The sequence below is a fragment of the Mytilus trossulus genome, chromosome 7 (genome assembly GCF_036588685.1).
Source record: "Mytilus trossulus isolate FHL-02 chromosome 7, PNRI_Mtr1.1.1.hap1, whole genome shotgun sequence".
Taxonomy (NCBI): domain Eukaryota; kingdom Metazoa; phylum Mollusca; class Bivalvia; order Mytilida; family Mytilidae; genus Mytilus; species Mytilus trossulus.
Window position 1 is genome coordinate 64,608,386 of NC_086379.1, and position 19,253 is coordinate 64,627,638.

Here is a 19,253-nt window from a genome sequence, read left to right on the forward strand (position 1 = left end):
GTCAACTGTTTATTTAGTTCTTCCAGTACATTTTTCAGTAAATAAAACAGTATACACATTAGAATATTGCACATTTATTTAAGAAAAGTATCACACACAAATATAATAGCTTGAAAAATAAAATACAAAACAAAACATTGAAGGAACTTCTTTTTAACATCTGTATGAAGTGTAGTCTGCATTTTCTGTAAAACTTCAAAGAATCTTAAATAAAACCATCTTTTCTCAGATCAAATAGTATTTAGAACTAACAACCTTTAAGTCTTTGTAAAAATACAGTGAAAAATGTGGGAAACAAATGCTTTCTGAACAAGTAACAAATTTATATTTTATCATGCATCCCCCCCCCCCCCCCCCCCCAATTCCCTTTTGAATACCTAATACATCAACAGCAAAGAAAGTGAACCTCTGCTTATTTTGCATCATTTATAACACAAATTTAGTTGACAATAAAATAACAATCTTACAGAAAAGTCTATGGTGTTATTCATTTAGTATTCAATTAGATTTTAACATCCAAGTTGAAAGTAAAATTTTACAAAAATCTGTGAAAATGCATTTGACTGTTTCTTGACCTTGTTTTAACATTGGTTACTTTAAGCAGGATTTTCATTATCATTATTATCTCCCACTGAGATAATTTATTTGTTTATTGAACTTTATTCAAGGGAAATAACTCTAATTTACATACAATTTTAAACAATTTCTGTCTCAAGATAAAGATGTCATATTGATCAGTCAGCATTGCTTTTAAAGAGCATTGTACAGCTGATTTAAGTCATGTTCCTTTAAAATTGGCTTCTCTTATCACTTGGCTTCTGTCCTCCGTCTGTCGTTAACTTAAACTGTCGTCTGTCATGAAATTTTAAAATTCTGAAAGAAATCTAAAAATTGTCCTACCATAGTTTAATTTCAGGTTAAGTTGAGCTAGTTTCATCATGATAAAAACTTGTTTGTAAATGAAATATAACAATTTATACTGGAGAGTACAACTCCATAAATATCCATTAAGAAGATGTGGTATGAATGTTAATGAGACAACTCTCCACAAGAGACCAACTGACAAAGAATTTATGGGATAGGTCACCATACAACCTTTGGTATAGCATCTAGACTTCATTTCTTATTCATATTTGATTTGCCATAACAGCTGACATTTTAGGTTAAAAAATAGTCTTTTACAATGATAATGCATTGTTAAAGATTCTAAGAGAATGAATTGTGAATAAAGATGTATAGAAAAAAGCGATGGGCAAAATGACAACACTTATAATATGGTCTTATGTGACATATAATCCATAGAGCAGTTATACATACATTTGTGGCAGTAACAATATTTAACGCTACCATTTAATAAAAGTCTCTGCTAAGGAATGTTTCATTAAATTAGAAGACTATGGCCAATCAAATGGCTTTTCCAGATGACTTTCCCGGATTGGCCAATCAAATGACTTTCCTTGATTGACCAATCAAATGACTTCCCCTGATGGATGTGACAGTTCTTTGATGACAAGATGTAACAACTGATTTTGCTCAGCAGATAACAAGGGCCATAAATCTTTCTGTAGTAATCTCAGGGAAGAAAAGTCTCTTGACTGACAAGCCATCTGAAAATAAAGAATGGATTTACAATAGTTTGTTTTTTAAAAGTGACACATTAAAATAGACGTTTTTGGTAGATAAAATTCTACATATAAGCAACAGCTGTATGATGATGAACCTACTAAATTACAAAATTTCAATTTAGAAATAATCATTTTGGATATTTTTATTATTGCATAAAATTGTGATGGGATAGTCTTCAAACAAATTAAAATTTCAGATTTTGATTCTGTATAGAATTATTGGAATGAAGCCATCATTACTTTAGAATTTAGGCAGTTTTTCAACAACCTAAATAACATATACACACAAAATTTCAGAATTGATAGACTTGAAGGTAATATATTCTATTATTTTGATTTTATCTTATGAATACATATGCAAAATTTTAAATTTGTATGCCAAATTTCTCAGGTGAACAATTTGAAATGCAGTTTAATTCATAGAAGGTTCACCTACTTACCAATACAAAATATTGTTTCCGTTTCTAAGAGAAAAAAGTTTTGCCAGCTAATCAGCGTGAGCTAACGCTCTGTGCTGAAGGCTGTACATTAACCTAAAATTATTTACTTTTTACACATTGTGACTTGGATGACGAGTTATCTCATTGGCACTTATACCACATTTTCTTATTTCTATGAAAGTACCAGAACAAATGAGAAATTGTGTCAATGGCTCAATACGCCTTATCACTATTTTGTTCAATTTGGGAAAAAATAGACACTTGGACAACTTCTTGTTTGGATCAAGTGTTTCAAAAACAAGGGCCATGAGTAACAAGCTGAGGCAGAAAATTGTTTAGAAAGCGAGCATTTTGATATTGTGATATATTATGATACCCTTTTTTCAAATACTAATTAAAATCATAAAAATGCTTAGTTGAAGTGTTTATTGGTGGATAAAACCATTCTCCTTTGGAATTTTTGAAGCATAGTACATTGTTTAAACAGGGCACAAGATATTCTTAACTTGATAAAAAGTTGTGAAATTTCAGAACATTTCCAGAATGGAATAAATAGCAACAACGTGTATAAGACAAGTGCAAATCTTATAGCGATACAAAGAAAGTTTGTTATTGAAAGAATTTAAAGGTTTAAACAATCTTCTAAATTACTTTTTAATTGGGACTACTGAAGATGAAGAAGGTATTATAGTTTTGTACAGGAAAATATTGTGAATTTCCATCTACATTTCCATTTTATGAATTAGCAAAGATGACTAGCTACTTACTACAAGTGACTGTAACATTAGAAACAAATCTTCACTGAGAAACTGTGCTGTAAAATAAGAACCATTTATTTTATCATTTTATATAAAGCATATGTGGGTAATCTTTATATCTAAGCAAACATCTTCTTTCCACTGTAAAAACTATATGGTGTAAAACAATGCACACAGATGCCAGGTTGCTGAGTCATTGGTGTCTACCAACCACCTTCTTTTATTTACATCAAAATCATCTTGATATAAAAAATTCATAAGGGTTTTGCAGAACCCAGTGTCATGCCTACTTTTGCTAAAAGTCACAGTCTCAACAAAAATGGGAAAAAAAATTTCCTCCAGATACTATTTTTTTTATTATGAGAAGCTTCTGTCCAAGTTTCAACACCAAAGAATGTAGGAAGGCTATGTCTCACTTTAGCGACAAAAGTCGCAGACTCGACATAAATAATATGCTTTCTTTAAAAACTATTTTTTTCAAAATCATTTGCATAATATACATTAAGTATTAACCTGTTATAGTATCATCAGTTGTCTCCCATGCATATTTCTCCAATGTTTGGGCATGCTCAGGTCTGATTCTCTGGGGTGTAGGCTGAATAGAAAAATTAAAAAATATTCAAATCATAAATCATCTTCATCATCTATTGTATCTTCTTACCTTTAATCAATTAATATATGTAAATGAGAAGGTGCATTCAGAGAATTATTTGAAATATACATACATTTTTTTTTTGTATTGTGTAAATAGTTATCAAAGGTACCTGGATTATAATTTAGTACACCAGACGCACGTATTGTCTACATAAGATTCATCAGTGAGGCTCATATCAAACTATTTATAAAGCTTAACAAGAACAAAGTTAAAGAGCATAGAGGATCCGAAATTCCTAAAAGTGGTGCCAAATTTCGGCTAAGGTAATCTATGCCTGGGATAAGAAAATCAATAAATTTTTCGTAAAATTCCAAGTTTTGTAAACAGGAAATTTATAAAAATGACCACATTATGTATATTTATGTCAACACCGAAATGTTGACTAATGAGCTGGTGATATCCTCGTGGATGAAACATCCACCAGCAGTGGCATCGACCCAGTGGTGTACATAGTTATCAATGATACCAGGATTATAATTTGGTACGCCAGACTTGCGTTTCATCTACATAAGACTCATCAGTGACGCTCATATCAAACTATTTATAAAGCCAAACAAGAACAAAGTTGAAGAACAGTGAGGATCCAAAATTCCCAAAAGTGGTGCCAAATTCGGCTAAGGTAATCTATGCCTGGGATAGGGAAATCAATATTTTTTTCGTAAAATTCCAAGTTTTGTAAACAGGAAATTTATAAAAATGACCACATTATTGATATTCATGTCAACATTGAATTGTTGACTACATAGAATCTATCAAATTAACATCACTTTCCATTTACTACAATGACCACGAATCGTACATGTATGATCTTCTCAGCAATACATCAAAACATAGTAACCACTTGTCATTTCACTTATATCTCAAGACTAGATGATTATCTATCTTCCCTAAACGTGTATTACCATGCTTACTTCTTCTGAAAATCCCATAGTTCAGCTTTGTGATGTCATATGTGTGTGACCAGACCTTGAGATAAAAAAACTTTGGAATACAATTAGCATACTCCAGACTCAGAATTCAACCAATCAAAATGCTGATTTTAGTGTTTTGAGCACACATTTTGTACTCAAAGCACTGACTAAAGTTTTATGACCATAGAACTTGAACTTTTCGCTGACACCACCATTTTTTCATCATACTTTAATAACTTAAAGTTATCAAGTCTTTTTTTCCCCAGAGTATTTATACTATACCTGTAGCAACATAAGAAGTAAAACTCTGCACACTTCACATCTTGCCAGTATATCACAATAAGCTCCTATTGGCTTCCCTGTCGTAGATGATCCTATAAAGTATTTTAAAGTCATATTATCTAATATGATGACGTAAAAAAAGTTTTTAAAGACTTCTATTTGATATTATACATTTATTTCCCAGGCCTGAGGGAAATGTGAAGATGTGTTCACCCAAGAACATCATATTTCACGAGGGCATCGAATGGGAAATATGACTTTTCAAGGGTGAACAAATCTTCGCATCTCATGAAGCTAAGGGAAATTAATGTTTTATTCCACTGACTTTACTTCTTTTAATTTTGAATATAAATTTACATAATTGTTTTCTTATTCATTTTGTTTTATAACTTAACACAACATACACAATGATAATCAGTACTGATTTAAAGTTAATTGTTTATCTTCTCTTTTTCTAATTGTTTTTAGATTTGAAATATTTTTTAAAACAAACTGTATCTAAATGTTTATTCAACCCTTTCAAGGCGAACAATGCGTTGAGGCATCCCCGTAGCCAGGCCGAACAATGTGTTGAGGCATCCCCGTAGCCAGGCCGAACAATGCTTTCAGGCATAGACAATCACGTGATAATCATATTTTTTTTGTCTTTTAACTCATTTCCCCCCGTAAAGCTACGTTTAACCAATACATATAAAGGTTTTCAGGAAGCTTGTATATCACAGTTAAAGAATACCAATTCTGACTGAATTTGATACCTTATATATACTTCAATACAATGAAAGATCGGTAGCGTCAACAAACAAAATAAGCCGCAGTCATTTTGTACAAGACATGTGATGCGAACATGTGATCTTTTTCGTCGAAAAAAGGTTATTTGGATTGAAAGTTGAATTTAATTTCATGAATATTTTGATTAACATTATGATACAAATTACGAAAAACGATTTTAAAAATTGCACGGAGAATAAAATCAAGTAATAATCCGACTTCCGTCGGCGCGGTAATTGGATTTTTCCCAAGAGTGCAAAAGGTCGCACTCCTTTTATGGAAGTTCTAAATAAAACAATCCAATCACATTCCTCTCTCACTTGCCGATGTCAAGGACGCAAAATTATAGTAAATATTAGTAAAATGTCGTTTCATGGTCTGTATCGTGTCTGTAACATTCTGAGACACAAAAATGTCCGATAGTTCTGAGAACGAGTTTGAGGGATTTTCTATGGGAGAAGTAGATCTTCTTGGTCAACGGTATGAAATGCATTGACCTCAAAATGACATCGGTGATGATTTCATGATCACTCCTGAAGTGATGTTGAAAGAGAAGGGGTCAGCGAACTTTCAGACGAAAAAAATTGCAGCTGGCAGATGTAAATATGTCCCCCCAACAATGACTGATGGCACCAAGAATTTTATATATTGAAATTTGAAAGAGGTTTTCCCCATTCTTCCCAGAAGTAACTGGTCCACAAAACATATGAGACCCAAAGAAGGATATTTTTTCCAGATGTTTCTATCTCACAACCAAATAATTGATAGTTATAATTAGATAAGATAAGACATTTGTATTCCAAAGATAGGATATTTTGATTACAGAGATAAGATATTTTTATTCTAATTAAAGGGCCCATGAAGAGCAAAGTAATATTGCAATGATTTGATGATTTACATGAAACCTGTAATGTTTTTATAAATCATATATAAATGTGAATATAATCATCTCAAATCTAAGATGTTAAACCGCAGCCAGATCAGAGCCACACACATATATTAAAGTAACAAATATTTTTATTTTAACAGGCAATTATTCTCATATTCAATATATATGTACATTGACGGAAAATAAAATATAATTGTATGAGCTTTAGAATTTAGGACAAAAATGTTATATTTTCTGACAATGTACATAGATTGTTTTTATCCTGAAATGTATTAATCCCAACACTTGAAGGTTTTATCATGTTTAAAGTTATTAAAAATATAAGTCATGGTCTCTTAATTTTTCAAAGAAATGGACGAAATTATGCAGATAATAAGGTATCTTCACTTCACTGATACGCACCAGCGAGGTGAGCAAAGATGGGAGGCTAATAATGATGTATCTTACAAACTCAGAAATAAAAGACCCCCTTAACAGACAAAAATGAGGGACCAACATGTCCCCAAACGATAGGTGACCATTCATGATACCTTACAAAGGGAGGGATGCATTCAAGCAATTCATGCCTCCTAAAACAAAGAAATGGGCCATCAAACTTTGGGTTTTGGTAGCGTCAGACACAGTGTATGTCATATTGTGAAATCTACCACGTCAAGACAGATCAAACACATGTAGGTTAACTCTGTTTGCCAGTAGACTTTGGGAAACAAGATAAGGTGTCACATATGCTGGGCTAGGGTAAATATTAAAGGTACACAGGAAAAAAGGTTTCAAAATATGGTTGTGTTGAATGTAGAAAACCCCTTTGCCTACCCCATTGCTTCACTGTCTCCCACTCAGTCAAAAATTAAACTTTAACAGCTATTTGTTACAATTTTTAAGTTGAAAGGATATTATATACATAATTTGTTGAAAAGGTTTTCACAGATAAGTTGTTGAAAGGATATTCATAATTTATATTTGTTGTTACAGTTGACATTTTCATTTAATAATTTTTGTCATTTTTCTTTAATAAGGAACATTAAATTATCTTCATCATTGAACAATACAAAATCAAAGACAGTGAAAATTCTAGCATCCCATGGAGTCAGGACACTTATAATAAATAATTTTAAAAATAAATCATAGACTTTTTCAAAGTAATTTTATTTTTAAAAGTTCATGATTGTCTTTCAACATTTAATTATGTCTCACTTAATTTATCAACACATTATTAAAGTGTTAAATGTACATGGATTAGTGTGTCAGGTCATCTTACATTTAATTAATATTTCCATGCAGTCAGTGTTTTGATACAAAAAAAAAAAAACAGAAAAAAATATTTGCACATTAAAAAAAAAGCACATATCAATCTCAAAAGTTTTGATTTTACCAGATTAAAATATCATTAGATATCTCCATTAAAATATCAAAAATTCCACAAAAGATCCCAATAGTCAATTTATATCTATATTCATACAAAAATTCAAAGAAAACATCGGACTAAGAAAGACAACTCCAACTTATCCAGGGACACAACTTCCTATCTGGTGATTGCATTGTACAGGTAAAAAAATGGCCGCCGCGTAATTTGACAAACCATTTTCATTCGTATTTATTCTGACTAATAAGCTAGAATTTTGACTCTGGAGTTATTTTTTTTCTATAAAACTTCGATAAAGGAACACTCGAAATTGTTAATTACCGTTTGTATTGTTAATTTAGAAGATGGGAGGCAAAAATGTAAACCGGTCACAAAAAAAAAAAATATTTTGCAAATCAAACGTCATTTTCTTTCCACAAAAGGTTAAACAAAATCAAAAGTAGGTATTGTCATGTAAATTTATTTATACTGCAACACTCCTTTGATACTTAAGTGTAACAATATCGAGTTTGAAACCGATTTGATGAGAAACAACAAAGATACACACGTTTTTTCTAAAACGTCATTTTTTTTCCCATTCACACGTCAAATTAATTCAGGCCAGGCAAACTGCGCGCGGAAATTTGATCAGGTCACACAACGTCGCGGAAAAAAACAATTCAGTAAGGAAAGTGTTAAACATTAACCTAGGGTAATGTCACACAAGGCAATCCTGACGTTAAGAGGGGTATATGAAGTTTTGTTCGAAATCACATGTGATAGTTTCAACCAATCAATATATTGATTTTGCTATCAAAATTATCATATGGAATATTATACATTTATTTTCTGTTTCTGAGGGAGATATGAAGATTTGCTCACCCAAGAATATTTATATTTCACGAGGGCTTTGCACATTTACTGTGTTTAATATAAAACTATGAGTTCCCGATTGACAGAAGGGAATATGATGTTCAGAGGGGAATATGATATTCAGAGGGGAATATGAAGTTTTGTTGGACACCACATGTGATAGTTTCAACCAATCAAATGTTGATTTCACCATGAAAATCAACATGCAGTGGAATAATAAGTTTTAATCTATTTTCATTGGTAAAGGGAAATAAGATTGAGTTGAACTGTATAATTTGTAATGAGACACTGACCATACATTTATAATTCTAATGCAACATCATTTGCATTGGATAACATCATCAATTCTCATGGGATCAATTGACAATTGATGCTATGAAAATGTTTGTGCAAGCACAGACGATGTTTGATAATTTTAAATGTGTGATTTTAAATTGTTTTCTGTCAGTTTCATTACAATGCAGATAACAATATTGTATTCTAAGCTCCGACGGCATCAATTGGGGATTTGATGGTCATAAATACCTGTTTACTGGCCTCGCTAAACAATCGCCAGTAAACTTAATTTGCCTCCATCAAATCACCAATTGATGCTGTCGGAGCTTAAAATACAATACAGCTATCTCCTAAAATTCTTCAAGTCCTAAGCTTTTCCCTTGAAAATGCCTGTAAAATTCTAATTCTGAAAGAAAACAAATTATGCTGATCCATAACAGATATAAGTGCTATACTGTGACAGCAAATAAAAACATCAAAGTAATTACCTCCCCTTTCTTGCGCTAAATATGCCATTTCAGTAAAAACACCAAGTGCTCCATCATAATCTCCTGAAAAATAAAAACCATGCAAATCATTTAACACCAAATTGAAAGATACACCTTTATAAAAAATAGAAGTGTATAACTGATGCATTATCATTGTAAAAGAATAATTTTTAACCCAAAATGTCAGCTGTTATTGCAAATCAAATATAAATAAGAAATGAGGTCTGGAAGCTATATTTTTTTTTAAATTGCTGAGTACTCTAATATAAAATAAACTAACTTACTCATTTCTATTTTACATGTGGCTACCAACCCCAGTGACTGGAGACATTCTAATGGACTCTGAAAAACACGAGGACAAAGCATTTTTATCTATAAATCAAGTTTGTTAATTTGGATAAAAATTGTAATACAGTTTCTTTAAGGACAATCATGTGATTTGTTTGCATAAAATACATTTTATCAATGTGTCTAGTTGTTTATTCAGTTAACTATGATCAACTGGAGGTAACTTTTTTAGATCATTAATTTTTATTCATATCAGGAATGATCATCAACTGTCATTTTCTCTAAAAATGAATTCAATGTGTAAAACCTAAATAGGAGCTCTCATTTAAAGGACTATTTTTATACTGATGTGATCACAATAAATGTAGATCCAAATATTTTCGTTTTCACACCACAATTGTTTTAATATAACAGTTCTGTATATTCAGCAGTCTGTTAAAATCGCTTTCGAAAATTTCTGAACTAATCTTTTTGGAATTTGTAATTTACTCATTTTGCTAGAATTTTTCTTAATATTAAACTTTCATTTATAAAGCGGCCTCTTTTTAATCAGGAAGTTTAAGAAACCAACAGTGTTTTCCTAATTCACAACATAGCACACATTTTTAGCATGATTTTATTGGTTACTTTTTTAATTTTCAACCAAATATATATGACAGTCAAAATAGTGAAGTATCAGATTCCTTAGCCCACAATTGTCTAAAGAAAATACTGACAGTCTAATATAGTTACTGAATGATATCAACTGTCACCTTCTTTTGAAATAAAAAACTAGAGGCTCTAAAGAGCCTGTGTCGCTCACCTTGGTCTATGTGCATATTAAACAAAGGACACAAATGGATTCATGACAAAATTGTATTTTGGTGATGATGATGTGTTTGAAGTTCTTACTTTACTGAACGATTTTGCTTCTTACAATTATATCTATCATGAACTTTGCCCATTAGTAACAGAGAACTATATTTGGTAAAAATTTACATAAATTTACCAAATTAACGAAAATTGTTAAAAATGGACTATAAAGGGCAATAACTCCTTAAGGGGTCAATTGACCATTTAGGTCATGTTGACTTATTTGTAGATCTTACTTTGCTGAACATTATTGCTGTTTACAGTTTATCGCTATCTATAATAGTATTCAAGATAACCAAAAACGGCAAAATTTCTTTAAAAATTACCAATTGGAGGGCAGCAACCCAACAACCAGTTGTCCAATTCATCTGAAAAATTCAGGGCAGATAGATATTGACTTGATTAACAATTTAACTTCTTGTCAGATTTGCTCTAGATGCTTTGGTTTCATAGTTATAAGCAAAAAACTGCATTTTACCCCTATGTTCTATTTTTAGCCGTGGCGGCCATCTTGGTTGAATGGCCAGGTCATCGGACACATTTTTCAAACTAGATACCCCAAAGATGATTGTGGCCTAGTAGTTTCAGTGGAGATTTTGTAAAAGATTACTTAGATTTATGAAAAATGGTTAAAGATTGACTATAAAGGGCAATAACTCCTAAAGGGGTCAACTGACCATTTTGGTCATGTTGACTTATTTGTAGATCTTACTTTGCTGAACATTATTGCTGTTTACAATTTATCTCTATCTATAATAATATTCAAGATAATAACCAAAAACAGCAAAATTTCCTCAAAATTACCAATTCAGGGGCAGCAACCCAACAACCGATTGACCGATTCATCTGAAAATTTCAGGGCAGATAGTTCTTGACCTGATAAACATTTTTATCCCATGTCAGATTTCCTCAAAATGCTTTGGTTTTTGAGTTATAAGCCAAAAACTGCATTTTACCCCTATGTTCTATTTTTAGCGGTGGCGGCCATCTTGGTTGGTTGACCAGGTCACGCCACACATTTTTTAAACTTGATACCCCAAAGATGATTGTGGCCAAGTTTGGATTAATTTGGCCAAGTAGTTTCAGAGGAGAAGATTTTTGTAAAAGATTACTTTAATTTACGAAAAATGGTTAAAAATTGACTATAAAGGGCAATAACTCCTAAACGGGTCAACTGACCATTTTGGTCATGATGACTTATTTGTAGATCTTACTTTGCTGAACATTATTGCTGTTTACAGTTTATCTCTATCTATAATAATATTCAAGATAATAACCAAAAACAGCAAAATTTCCTCAAAATTACCAATTCAGGGGCAGCAACCCAACAACCGATTGACCGATTCATCTGAAAATTTTAGGGCAGATAGATCTTGACCTGATAAACATTTTTATCCCATGTCAGATTTCCTCAAAATGCTTTGGTTTTTGAGTTATAAGCCAAAAACTGCATTTTACCCCTTTGTTCTATTTTTAGCCGTGGCGGCCATCTTGGTTGGTTGACCAGGTCACGCCACACATTTTTTAAACTAGATACCCCAAAGATGATTGTGGCCAAGTTTGGATTAATTTGGCCAAGTAGTTTCAGAGGAGAAGATTTTTGTAAAAGATTACTTTAATTAACGAAAAATGGTTAAAAATTGACTATAAAGGGCAATAACTCCTAAACGGGTCAACTGACCATTTTGGTCATGTTAACTTATTTGTAGATCTTACTTTGCTGAACATTATTGCTGTGTACAGTTTATCTCTAACTATAATAATATTCAAGATAATAACCAAAAACAGCAAAATTTCTTCAAAATTACCAATTCAGGGGCAGCAACCCAACAACCGATTGACCGATTCATCTGAAAATTTCAGGGCCGATAGATCTTGACCTGATAAACATTTTTACACTTTGTCAGATTTGCTCTAAATGCTTTGGTTTTTGAGTTATAAGCCAAAAACTGCATTTTACCCCTATGTTCTATTTTTAGCCGTGGCGGCCATCTTGGTTGGTTGACCGGGTCACACCACACATTTTTTAAACTAGATACCCCAATGATGATTGTGGCCAAGTTTGGTTTGATTTGGCCCAGTAGTTTCAGAGGAGAAGATTTTTGTAAAAGTTAACGACGACGACGACGGACGACGGACGCCAAGTGATGAGAAAAGCTCACTTGGCCCTTCGGGCCAGGTAAGCTAAAAAGTATCATGCAATGCAAGAAAAATGTATAGAAATTCCTAATTCATCACCAATCAGTTTTAACACATGCAAGAGAAACACATGCATTTAACCGACCAAGTCCATAAACTTATAGAGCAGATAAATATCTTAATCAATTGTGCAAAGTTGCAAAGTGGTTGAATCTGTTTCTCTGATGACTGAAAGGAGAATGCTGAGTCAACATTATAAACAGTATGGCAGGAAATCACATTTCCTTTTTAAAAATTAATCAAACTGGTCAGAGATGGTTTAAAAGTATACATAAAATACATAATAAACAGCTTACTTAATTAAATTTCAATAAACATCAAAATGTGTTTCTTAATTTTTTTCTCTTGGAAAAGTAAACAAATGCAAAGTTAAATGAATTGAAAAGAATGTCATATAAAATATAAGTCATCATTATCTATATTAAAATAAGAGTCTTTATATCTGTTTTTTTTTTTTAAAAACATGATGTCAAATCAACAATTACTGTGTTTATTTGACATTTTTTTGTAAATATCATTGATCAGACAGTCAAAAATATTCTGCAATATTTTGATTGCATGAAAATTGTATACATTGTATAACAAATTCATATATAAATATTTCAATATGAGGTTAAAATACTTGCAATCATCACCAATGTTATTCCAGGATGAACAGTAAGCACAAAGGTTAGATAGCATAAGGAACAAAGCTAGCATGAAGTAGCAGGATAGTAGGTTTTTAAGAAGGTAAATGCAATTAACTCCAGAATTTTTCTGTTTTAATTCATACTAGACTGTTGAATCACTACTAAAGGATGATTTTCAATTTAAACAACATGCCATCCACACATTGAAGCAATCTTGTGACAATGGGTCACACACCTTTAGTACCATTACATTTGGGTACCAAAATGCACATGATTTCTGATTTTTGTGAGTGCATATACTTACAAATATACCATAAGTCTTCATCTGATATGAGACAATTTATCAAAGATCAATAACAAAATATTAAAATGCTATATTATGATCTCTGACTCTCTTCTTATGTTATAATAGTTAATATATATTATTAGTAAAACTAGAACTTTAAGTGAGCTCACAGCAGATTACCCCTTGCACCTAAATGTTAATAGTTTATTGAAGTTAGTACATGAATTATCTACCCTTTATCATGTTGGACTAGGATTATATTACTTTATGCACATCCTATGAAAATGTTCTACAACTATTCAAGATGAGACAAGGTGTATGAACTCAAAGTTAGGACTGAGTTATATCAATGATGTATACACTGTAAATTCAGAAATTATTGGGTGCATTTATTATTGCGATTTTGTCATTTTAAACTAAAATGCGATTTTAATTTTTACGATTTTGAAAAAAGTCATGCTTAATTCAGTTAAAATATGCGAGTTTTAATTATTGCATTTTCATCTCTGTTGCATTATTCGCAATAATAAAAACCTCGCAATAATTTCTGAATTTACAGTTGTATAGGTCAAAGTGACCTACTTTAAATGGCCTACTGCCTTACTCCCCTATATATATGCCCACACAAAGTCAAATCATTGCAGTTCAATATGTATATGAGAATTGAACACAGATTTCAAAACTAAGTGAAACTAGTCACATTAAAAAAAAGTTTTTACAACACTTTTTAATTAAATTCAATAATATCATAGAAGCATTTACTATAAACTTTGATAATAAAATTTCAAACAAACCTGTGACTGTAATTCTGCGGCCCTTTGAAAGTGTGCCATTGCTTCTCCAGGTCTTTCTAGTTTCTAAAATAAAACATCAAATATTTAGGTAAGTTTTCCTGACAGTTAAATACCAAAAATGTTAATCAGGTGCTTATTGTTTGAAATTGACCTAGTGTGTTAGTAGATTCCAGTATCAGAATAAAAAGGTCCACTTAGCTTATAAGTGGTAGGGTAAGGCATGACAAAATATGGAACTGTTAAAATATAAAGTGATACATGTTATATTACCTGTAAAGCATTGCCTAGTTCTATACACAATGCTGCTGCCAATGATGGGTTGTTGTTTTCAATGTAAACCTGAAAATGCATAATAAAAAAGTATATTTTTACAATAATCAAATATATATTTTCAGCAGACCTCTAAAAATCAATTCTGTTATCTTGAACTGGGCTGTCCAAAGAAAAGAACTGACAATTCAAACACTTAATAGACAACTTTCGAGGTTGTTGCATTTCTGTCAAAAACTTTTGTGGACATCATTCATGCGTTGAGTTCATTCCTATGTTGAGTGATAGGTTGAAAACATATAATGCCTAATTGTACAAATCATTCGGCAAATTAAATTCTTATGAATGATATTCAGCACTGCTATCATAAGGAAATTGTGATTCAGCACAAATACTATTTCTAGTCTATCCTGCATAACTACGATTACAAAGATGCTTGATGAACTTAAATAGAGCAGGGATACAGACCATCCCCTCTATTTGGTAAGTGACGTCACAAAAGCTAACAAAATTGAAGAACTTTTCCTACATAACTACTATTACTAAGATGCTTGATGAAATTTAATAGAGCAGGGATACAGACCATTCCTTCTATTGAGAAACTTTTCTGTGAAATTCATGTCCTATCAGAGACCTTTGAAATTTTTGAATCCAGCTTCTTTAAAGAGAATGCTGATCAACAGATACCTTGTTCATGTTATTTTTAAATTTCGGGAGCTACAAATTCAAAAACATCTAAAAAAAATCTTACATAACCTAAAATAATATCAAGAAAATAGATTTCAATCTAATGTACAAACCCTGATGGCATGACTATAACAGTTAATGGCAGCCGTTAGATGTTCCTCAAAGCTTGGACACTTTATATCTCTGTTATTCATTTCAGCATCTAGAAAGGCCCTTGCTGCTTCTGTCAAAGCTTGAGCTTCTCCAGCAGCATTTACAAGAGTATGTTCACATCTAAAATCACAACAAACAAATTAAAAAGAGGGTTTATCCAGCAGCATTTACAAGAGTATGTTCACATCTAAAATCACAACATACAAATCAAATATAGGGTTTATCCATAGTTTCACCTGAAATATATCATGGATACATGTATATATGTGTTTGTTAAATGCACACCTAATGGAATGTCACATTTGTTTGTTTCTTCATAACCATGAATTGTAAAAGTGATTCTCAAACTTTTTCTATTCCAAAATAACCTGTAATAAACATAATATCACGACTTTTCAATTTAAAAATGTAAAATAAAAATGATTGTTTATGATTTGAAGTAGAATAACATATCATTTAGACTGTATGTTGTAATAGAATATACCTTGCTTGTGCTAAGCAACAAAATCCAGCATACTGAGGACATTCTTGTTGTCGTAGGGATTTTGCCAAAGCACCTAGAAATAAAAATAGTTCTGTTCTAATAAATATATTCAACATCAAGTAATTAGCAGTGGTATAAGGTATATCAACTTATTCAAGTTATACATGTATGATCGGGGCCTTCTATAGCTGACTATGCGGTATGGGCTTTGCTCATTGTTGAAGGCCGTACAGTGACCTATAGTTGTTAATGTTTGTGTCATTTTGGTCTTTTGTGGATAGCTGTCTCATTGGCAATCATATCACATCTTCTTTTGTATATGTATGAATCTGTTTCCAAGATAAAAACATTGTAGAGTTAATTAAATAATTATTGGAATAATAAACATGATTTTTAAAACATATTACTACATCTTTTGATTGATTGATTGGTGTTTAATGTCTAATGGCATATTAAGGTGATACTATGCCAATGTTATGTGAATGTCCATGCTAAATGTGCTGGACAGACTCATTATTAAGTCCAATTTATTTATTTTTTTCGTTACAAACTCAGTTGTATGAAATCTGCTCATAAAGACTGTTACAGATATTACAGTGTAGAATGTCAATTTTTTTTCCCAGTAAGTTAATAACTTGATGATGATTTGGAATTGTTTATTATTGCTGTGCTTGCAATTCTGTCTTTAATATCATTTATAATTGTATTACAGAGTCAAGCACTTTTTCTCAATTATTTTTCTTGTACTGATCAAGATTGAACAGAGAAGGATTGAGAACTCAGAAAACAAGTCTTTCTCACACCATTAAGCCTGACATATTGAAAAGACACTGCTCTACAGTTGAATGTATTGAATTTTGTGACAATGGATTGTTGTCTCCCTGGTGTATCCAGAAAAATATGTTATACTCTGTCACATTAATTTGAAATTTAGCTGACTAATCTTTGCTTTTCATCCTAAAATTTAAATAAGTGTCTTTTAAGTTTTAACAAGCCAAGGATGAAATCTATTAACTCCCAAACTCAATAAAAGCATGAGACCACTAATGCTCTGTTAAATCCCATATTATATTGTTACTTTTATAATATATTTAAGTTGTAAATGTTTCAACAACAAACACCAAGTACAAAAGCAAAATTTACCATACTGTTCTATTCCTTCCGCAATATTTGGTCTCTTCAAGAAACGTCTGCAAATATAAATAACAATAGAGGTTTATAAATTTTGAAGAATCATTGGGTAAACCTAATATGAAAAGCCTTAGTTGAATTTTACTATAAATTATTATAATAATCCTGCTATAAATCCTTAATTTATATTAATTAATAACATATGTTGCTGAATATTAATGATTTACCCTAAAGAGTGAAGCGTGTTCTGCTAGATTAGAGTATTTTAGGGCACAGTGCTTGCTACTCACATCAAAATATGCCTATAAAATCTCAAGTCAGCACAGTTTTAGTGGCGACCATCTTGGAGAAAAAAGGGGGACCAATTGACAACTTTAAATTGTTCATAACAATGTAACCCTACTTTGGATTTTAAAAAAACAAGGGCTTAAAATGTTTGTCTTGACAAGATCTTTAAAAAAATATGCAAATTATACAATATATTCCCTGTAATAATATAGGCCTGGAATCTCTACATAAGGGACATGTAATTAAGTACCAACAGAGCAATCATCAATGATATTTTTTCTAGTTTATTGAAATATAGTGCATACAATGTATTAATGACGATCATGATGACGCTTCATAAATTTTAATAGTGAAGGGATACAGGAAATAACTTTTACATGTAGTTGGTTAATAATGTCATAAAGACATGCATAATTGAGGAACATTTCTGGTGATCTAAAGTGGTCTAATAATAAATATCTGTTAATAATCAACCACACTGTTAATTCTTGTTTGACCCTTTGTCCATGATGTAAGGTCACATCAATGTTGTTGTTTTCCAAGCACAGCAATTAATATTTGACTTTAATAAGTGATAAAATTGAGAAATGAAACGGGGAATGTGTCAAAGCGACAACAAACCGACCATAGAGCAGACAACAGCCGATGGCCACCAATGGTCTTCAATGTAGCAAGAAACTCCCGCACCTGTAAGTGTCCTTCAGCCAGCCCCTTAAAAAATATGTATCCTAGTACAGTGATAATGGACGTCATACTAAACTCTGAATTATACACAAGGAACTAAAATTAAAAAGCATACAAGACTAACAAAGGCCAGAGGCTCCTGACTTGGGACAGGCGCAAAATTGCGGCAGTGTTTATTTTATTACCATAAACTGTACTAGCTGCGAAAACATAGCTCTTAAGGTCCTTTTGATGATTTTGTTACATGTATTTGCGGACTATTGCACTATGGCAAAAAAAAAATTTAAAGGATAATAGAGGTGTGGTAAGGTTACATTAGCTAGACATGACGAGTACGGACTGGGACGAGAGGACGAGAGAACCAGAGAGGCCAACTGGAAGTGTGTGTGTGGAGTAATCGTCCTCGTGTGAAAGACAGTTGCAGACCAGTGTCACAGATATATTGCAGACAATTTGAGAGCATTTAAGAGTAACAATACTTATACCTACAATCTAAGCCTTGCCAATCACAGCATAATTGATAAGTTAGCTTAAATATACATCAGAGCTAAGTTTTCATAGCTAAAACTGTAAATGTTTATGTTTTAAAAATCTAAATCAGACTGTCTCAGAATTAAAGTATCTCCAATCTTCTTGGGGAATTGTTTACCATCTACCTAAATCAAAGTAGTGTCATTAACAAATACTTTATTCTTAAACCAGAAGCAGACAAGAATAGAATAAAAGACATTTATTTGTTTCTCAGCTATTCCCCAAAAATTGAGGCGAAAACTCATAATGAGGAGCAAGCCGCGGTTGGTGCGTATGGTCGAACTCAGATCTTTAGGGAAATGGGGGTAAGGTTCAAGGGAATGATATGTTTTGCCGTTTATGTGTCTGCTATCTTACTTCTTTAATTTATTTGTGACATTTCGATATTTGCCCAAAACATCAACATCTCTTTCCATTTTCACCTTCTTCACAGGAGAGCTGCAGATTTTCGATACTCTCGGATTTTTCCGTAAGATGATTTATTTTTGGCGCCAAATTAAAGAGTACAAATCAGGTAGTCCCCTATGGATATGTTAGCTACTGTCCTCTCAAGTATTATTTTCATTAAAAATTCCGTTCATCAAACTTAATCTAAGACTAAGGTATTGACTGTTGTTCGATCCAGACAAGTGCTCTGTTTTAGATTTAACTTGACTCCACTAACATGATA

At 31.9% G+C, this 19,253-nt stretch overlaps 1 protein-coding gene across 2 annotated transcripts; it reads right to left on the reverse strand.

The window, feature by feature from the left end:
* Positions 1-361: 361 nt before the first annotated feature.
* On the reverse strand, positions 362-19,038 carry LOC134725571 (40-kDa huntingtin-associated protein-like). 2 transcript variants are annotated; one of them, XM_063589501.1, is made up of 13 exons: positions 18,941-19,038; positions 17,093-17,139; positions 15,950-16,022; positions 15,426-15,585; positions 14,626-14,694; positions 14,356-14,418; positions 13,580-13,600; positions 9,592-9,649; positions 9,308-9,370; positions 4,672-4,763; positions 3,337-3,418; positions 2,833-2,879; positions 362-1,607 (listed from the first exon to the last, which is right to left on the reverse strand). In XM_063589501.1, exons 1-13 carry the CDS (start codon positions 18,997-18,999, stop codon positions 1,470-1,472), a joined length of 972 nt encoding a protein of 323 aa, XP_063445571.1. In that variant the 5' UTR covers positions 19,000-19,038; the 3' UTR covers positions 362-1,469. The 2 variants fall into 2 exon arrangements, with proteins under 2 accessions (XP_063445571.1, XP_063445572.1); XM_063589502.1 differs by lacking the exon at positions 13,580-13,600.
* Between the last annotated feature and the right edge of the window lie 215 nt (positions 19,039-19,253).